The sequence below is a fragment of the Chrysochloris asiatica genome, unplaced genomic scaffold (assembly GCF_000296735.1).
Source record: "Chrysochloris asiatica unplaced genomic scaffold, ChrAsi1.0 scaffold00055, whole genome shotgun sequence".
In the NCBI taxonomy this organism is placed as follows: Eukaryota; Metazoa; Chordata; class Mammalia; order Afrosoricida; family Chrysochloridae; genus Chrysochloris; species Chrysochloris asiatica.
The window spans coordinates 4,633,972-4,640,606 of record NW_006408573.1 but is presented as its reverse complement, the minus strand read 5'-3'; the positions used below and the strand labels follow the sequence as shown (position 1 = coordinate 4,640,606).

At 40.0% G+C, this 6,635-nt stretch overlaps 1 protein-coding gene across 1 annotated transcript in view; it reads right to left on the bottom strand.

Moving 5' to 3' along the window:
• The window catches only part of LPCAT2 (lysophosphatidylcholine acyltransferase 2), a 133,743-nt gene that overhangs the window by 93,434 nt on the left and 33,674 nt on the right, over nt 1–6,635 (bottom strand). The window contains exons 3-5 of the mRNA XM_006863526.1: nt 5,663–5,880; nt 4,025–4,137; nt 1,080–1,140 (exon numbers count right to left, since the gene is read on the bottom strand). Of these exons, the coding sequence (XP_006863588.1) occupies nt 1,080–1,140; nt 4,025–4,137; nt 5,663–5,880 (392 nt within the window). The remainder of the gene's footprint in view (nt 1–1,079; nt 1,141–4,024; nt 4,138–5,662; nt 5,881–6,635) is intronic.

The following is a 6,635-nucleotide window of genomic DNA, read 5'->3' as shown; positions in this document are numbered from 1 at the left end:
GAGGAAAAAAAGAATAATCTGATACAATTTAATGAACCTGACCTACACCTATGGATGCAGTAGCTCAAAAGAGGGAACAAATCTTTACAGCAAGGATCATTCCCACCCCCTCCATACATAGAGTAGGCAGAGATGGGCAACTTGGGCATTGGCTACCCCAAATGGGGTTGCTACAAAAGCAAGAAGTGACTGGCTTACAAGCTTTCAAGAGGGAACGCAGATACAGAGGGCGTGGAGGAAGGTAGAATTTCCACTGAGTAGTAACCAATCTGTCTGGGCGGGGCTGATGAAATGAAATGCGGTTAGGTCTTTTGTGATACAATAGTGAATCATTGTTATCAGGACTGATTGTGAGGGTTGGAAATGTAAAGGTAGATGTTTTGTAGCAAGGAGGGGAGTGATTAACATTGCAGTCTAGGAGCGGAGGTCCCTGGGACCATCAACGGAGAAGAGTGGAGAGCAGGACCTTACCCAGAAATCAGTGATGCCTGAGATAGAGGCAGAGACGATGACCTGGAGAGATAGAGCAGCTGGGGACTTTAGACCCAGAGAGGGAGAGGGGCTGTGTGCTGACGACCGGGGTGTAGGCTTGCTGGGTATACTTTGGTTGGTTGATGATGCATGGAGGGGATTGTAATCATGGCAATGAAACGATATACGATAGGGTGAGTGTAAAACTAATGTTCTCCCATGTAAACTATCACATAATTCACAATAAAACATTAAAAATAAAAGACATTATAAAGATAATGAAATAGGTTTTGTACTTGATGACACACGACCCCAGGGGTCTGTTAGGATATTCTTCAAGGAAACAAAATCTGTCTGTGGTTTCTGGGCACTCCACCTTAAAGGCCCTGCCCAACACATGTACACAAGAGAGAGGAAACGAAGGAAAGATACCAAAAGAGAAAGCAAAGGAATAAGTTCCCCGTGGTTTCACATTAAAAACTTTTTATCATAAAAAGAGAAGCACTCAGAGTAACCTCAAGAGTTGCTTCTGTATGTCTGTGAAATCATTTCAGAAATGATTTCACAGAAAGACATGGTAGTGTGTCACAATATATAATTTATCTTACCTGGTTTGAAAGTAATCAAACAGGAACGATTCGTACAAGTACCTTCTGGGAAAACTAGTATCTTGGGAGAAAAGGAAAAGATTTAGTATTTGAGCCTAATTAATAGATGATTTCTTTACTTGCTTTCCTGTGACTTGACAAATAGCTGCTAGTGCTTCAAAAACAAGTAAAATGCAACACAAGGTTAACATTTGATTCCAATGAAGGGTAGAACTTACTCAATTTCCTCTAAAAGAAAAAGTGTAGCCTTTTACTGATAAGATCATTTAAAAATGGATTTAAGCTTTGAATAGAGAATATGTTTGTTTCTTGTTGTTGTTAAGTGCCGTTGAGTCAGTTCGACCCATAGCGGCGACCCTGGATAGGGTTTCTGAGGAGCAGCGGGTGAGCTTGAACCGCCAACCTTGCAATTCAAATGGTTTTGCAGTCTGGCGCATTAACCCACAGAGCCACACTTGATGATCTATAAAAGCTTAAAAGAATACGGAGACCTTAAGTCCTGGTCAAAGTGTACGCTGTGTTGTATTAAATTCTCTCTGCTGCTACTACACATCCTTAACCAAATCACTTCCTAGGCCTTTGCTTCAGTTTTCTGTTAAATGATACTCATTCCCATAACATTTGAGGACATAGGAGGAAATGTTTACAATTTGCTTTATATTATTTACTTGGACTACTTGGCATATGGAACATACATTAGTATCTTTTATTTAGAAACTGTGCTTAGTTTTTAACATACTTCCCATGTTTTCCATGTAAACGATACACAGGATAGTTTCCCTAGTAACAGAATAAAATAGCAGCTGGATTTTATGAAGTTTTTAGAAATTGTTGTAGTTAAAGTGACATCAAGTGACTTCCAACTCATAGTGTCCCAGTATACGGTTCCCAAGGCTGTCCATCTTTGTGGGAGCAGAAAGTCTCATCTGTCTCCCATGAAGCGGCTGGTGGGCTCGAACCGCTGACCTTGTGGTTCACAGTCTAGTGTTAACCGCACAGAGCCACAGCGCCCCTCTTTTAGAAATTGTTTAGTGCTGACAAGTGCGTATAGGGTTTCCAAAGAGTAGCTAGTGAGTTTGAACCGCTGACTTTGCTGTTCAAACACAATTAGCAGAGAGTAAATAAGTAAGCATACATGTAGTGGTTATGAATCAAGCTACAAACCTCAAGGTCAGCAGTTTGAAACTACCAGCTGTTCCTCAGGATAAAGATGAGGCTTTCTGGTCCCGTAAAGATTTACACCCTCGGGAACCCTGTACTGGGTCGCTATGAGTCAGAAACAACTGCACGGCACACAACCACCACCACCAGAGAAGGAAAAAAGAAAATCTTTGCACTCACAATAGTTAGTAATATGTATTTAGTAGTTGTTGTTGTTGTTGTTAAGTGCCGTCGAGTCGATTCCGACCCATAGCAACCCTGTACAGGGTTTCCGAGGGTGTAAATCCTTACGGGAGTAGAAAGCCTCATCTTTCTCCCGCGGAGCGGCTGGTAGTTTCGAACCGCTGACCTTAAGGTTCGCAGCCCGATTCGTAACCACTACGCTACCAGAGCTCCTTAGGCTAAACTGTCACAGTACCAGATTACTTGTAAAATAAAAATTATGACTAGATATATTCCCAACTTCCAATTTAAAAAAAAAAGTGAGTTTACAAAAAGGATAATATCAAATATTAATCATTAAGTGAAAATTCTATAGCTACACTATTTACAATGTATGTAGCATATAAAGGGGTCATAACATCGTAGAGTTGGAAGGGCATTGAAAGTCCAATAGTATCACCAATGCTTGAATTCCTTCTGCAACATCCCCCACATGTGGTTAATCCATGCCTGAAAATTCCCACAATGGAATCCAAAGCAGATAGGTGTACTTCTGAACAGAAAGTTCTTAAAGATAAGCAAGACGAGCTGATCTCTATTTGTTATCTCCAATTTACCACATCTCCATCTAATTCCTTATTTTCAAAGAGAAAAATAAAGAAAGTCAGCTCTTTGCAAGCATTCCTGAGCCAGCTGACTTTCTAAAACCTCTGCGTTGGTTCTACTCCTCTTAGCAGTTTATCATCTACACGTCATTGTGGGGGATCAGATTCCTGCAGGCCAGGGGTTCTGTTAGAGATCAACAAGGCAAAGGTAGACAGGTGCTTATCCAAATCACCCAGGAGGCTTTCTTTATGCAATAAATGTTGTCCCTTCCTGCACCCTCAAAGTACTAAGTCATCCTGGGGGCAAGAGGTTGGTGAGATACCATTTAAAAGAGTTCTACAGGAGATTCTGGTATGTCCCTGTATTGAGTCCTGGTGTGGCATTGTAGGAGAAGCACGGGACTCCTAACCACAGGGTCAGTAGTTCAAACTCACCAGCCAGCCATCAGAAACCCCGTGCAGGTCGATGGCACTTGACAACATCTAAATATACTTCAGATAACATTCAAGATCCTAAATGCTTATTTTCAGTAAACCCACCACAGTGAATATATAAACTGACCATTAGCATCTCATTTCTAAAAGCATAGTGTGACTCAAAGGTGGAGAATTCTCATATAAATTACAAAGTAAAAAGTGGCCCAGAGTTGGAAGAATAAAAAAGGATATATTTATGCCCATGGCACATCACATAGACAAGAGGACTTCCTAGCATTCACTACTGCTTTTATTCTGCATCTTTTATGGAGTCCTGGTGTGGTGCTGTAGGATAAGCACTCAGTTGCAAGGTCAGCTTGAACCGCAAGGTAGGTAGTTCAAACTCACTAACCGCTCCTTGGAAACCCTACACAGCATCACTACAAGTTGGAACCGACTTGGAGGCACTTAACAACATTATGCTAAAGACACCTAGCATCAGTGTATGATGCACTGGATCTCTGGATTCAGATATGTAAGTCTACAAAGTTACTATAAAATGAACTCTCCGTTAATTGAAATGAATATCGACTGTTTTACCTGGGGCCATTCCCCTCTGGAGGTTGCTCGCTTTATTATTTCATTTATTGTGTTTTTTCGTGAATCTGGATCTACACGGGAGACCAACACTGGTTGTAGAGCCCTTAAAAGTCCTTTAAAAACAAAACAAACAAAAAGTCACATCCAAGTTCTTTTACGATTTTTTATTAAAGCTACCAGGACAATAATTCTGGGAAAATCATAAATTTTACGATGATAGCACATCAAAGAAAGCAACTTTTATAAAACTAAAAACAAATGTAAAAAAAAATCCTCTAGTTCAAAGTTCATTAAATCTTAGTTGCCAGTTTCCAAACAGAAGGTGAATATTTATAAGTAAGAAAAATTCACTGATGTAACAGAAGTAAGCAGTAAGAATATAAAAAGCAACAAATACAAAAAAAAAAAAAAAATTCTCCCTCAAAGTTTTCCTCTGAATAGCCATTGTTGTTGTTAAGTGCCATCAAGTCAGTTCTGACATAGAACAACCCTGTATAGGGTTCCTGAGAAGTGACTGGTGGGTTTAAGCCACCAACCTTGTGGTTAGCAGGCCAGTGCTGATGCTATAGACATTAAACCATTGGAAGAGATTACAAGGTTATCTTGTTTTATTGTGGGAATAGCCTAAAAACTAGTTATGTAAAACCAGAGTACACATAATATAAGGCAATTACTGTTCATTTTACTGAAAATTTCACCACAACATCTGATTGTTGTGGCTACTGTCAGAGGTGGTACCATCTCATAACAACCCCATCTGCAATAGCAGAATGAAACACTGCCTCACAATTAATTGTACTGCATCTGCAAAATAAGCAGTTTTACCAAAAATGTATTGCTACACAGGTTTTCAGGAAACAGTCATATTACACAAAACAAGTGGTTACTTTTTTTAAAAAAAAAAAAAGGTCTTTCTTAGCTGAATGACATAGCTGCAGGAACTAACATTATTTCTCCAGAGCACCAAGGCAACATGGGACAACTTTCAGAGACACTCTTGTTTGCAGTAACCCTGGGACAATGGCAAGCAGTCACTTAGCGACTAGTACCTTAGGGAGAGACCAAAGCATCTGGTGGGGAAAACACTTCACTTGCTCATTATTTTTTATGGCAGGAAACATTTATAGCTCCACATCATAATTTTTAGGAGTTGTACACTAATCCCTTGTAGAGCTTTTAGGCCAGTAATGAAGAAAACAGAGTTAGGAGACAAGACACAGTACCCTTATCAGCCAAATACCCTGAAAGACATGTATGAAGCAGCATGTTAACTGTTTTGTTTTGTTGTTGTTTTTCCCCACAAAATCTTTGATTAATTTCTCCCTCAAGAAAATCAAGTATTTGGAAATACTTGTTTGGTATTTGAAAACTGGTCTTTTTGGTCATATACAAGAAAAGACAAACATGATGGTACGGTGATAAGGAAAATTTTCAAGAAGAATTATAAGGAACTGGCAGGGTAGTCTCTAACCTTTACTCATAATTCATTCTTTCAGTATAGTATCCTCATGAAAAAGAGGAAATACATTTGAAATGTCTCATTTTAAAATTTCTTAACAAGCATACCAGTAGGCTAGATGTGATTTTGAAACTGAAATTGTAAGCAGGAAAATCCTATGTTACCTTACAAGTACTTACTGCCAATCAGAGGCACTTGTGCGTTCTCATTACGTGATACCATAGATGGCAACCCAGCAATGATACAGGCAACTCCATCAAAGAATGTGGAATGAGGGGCAACAACAAAAATTGGTGCTTCCAAAGGACTTGCAATCTTTCCTTTTACTGTAATTATAAATCCCATTGAGAAGAACATGGCATGGCCCAGAAACTTCAAAGCTGGGTGAGTAACTTTCCTTTGAAAATAAATATTAAAAAGATATAATTAGCTTTACCAACTGCTTCTAACAGTAAGAATTTCCTCTAAAATGTAGTAAGAAAACCAAAACATGTCAACATTTTATCTTAAAATATGTGCTAAGCATCCAGCTGATGATATGAAGTGAGGGGAGATGTACAAGAACACCACACTTGCAGACAGTACCCACTTGACCTGGCATCATTGGCTGGATGGATGAACAGAACATGACTAGAGGAAGAAAGAAGAGGAAAAAAGAGTAAATAACTACAACTGGATGAACTTGACCTATGCTTGTGGATGCAGTATGACAAAGGAGCGACCAAATCTTTACAGTGAAGATCATTCCCACCCCCTTGGTACACAGGGTCAACAAGGATGGGGAACTTAAACATTGGCTACCCAAAATGGGGGGCTACAAGGGCAAGAAGTTACAAGCTTTCAATAGGGAACCTAGGTCCAGAGGGTACAGGACCCTCCACTGAGTTGTTTCCAACCTGTCTGGATGGGGTTAACAAAAGGTGAGGGGGATGAGACTCCTGTGGTTCAATAGGTAATGATTGCTATCAGGTCTGACAATGACTGTTGGAAAGGTAAATGTAAACATTTTGTAACAAAAGGAGGGGAGTGGCTGATTTTGCAGTCCCGTAGCAAAGATCCCTGGAACCATCAAGGGAGAAAAGCAGAGTGCGGGATCCTGTCTGGGGAAGCAGTGACACCAGGGAAGGAGGCAGAGACGATGACGTGGAGAGA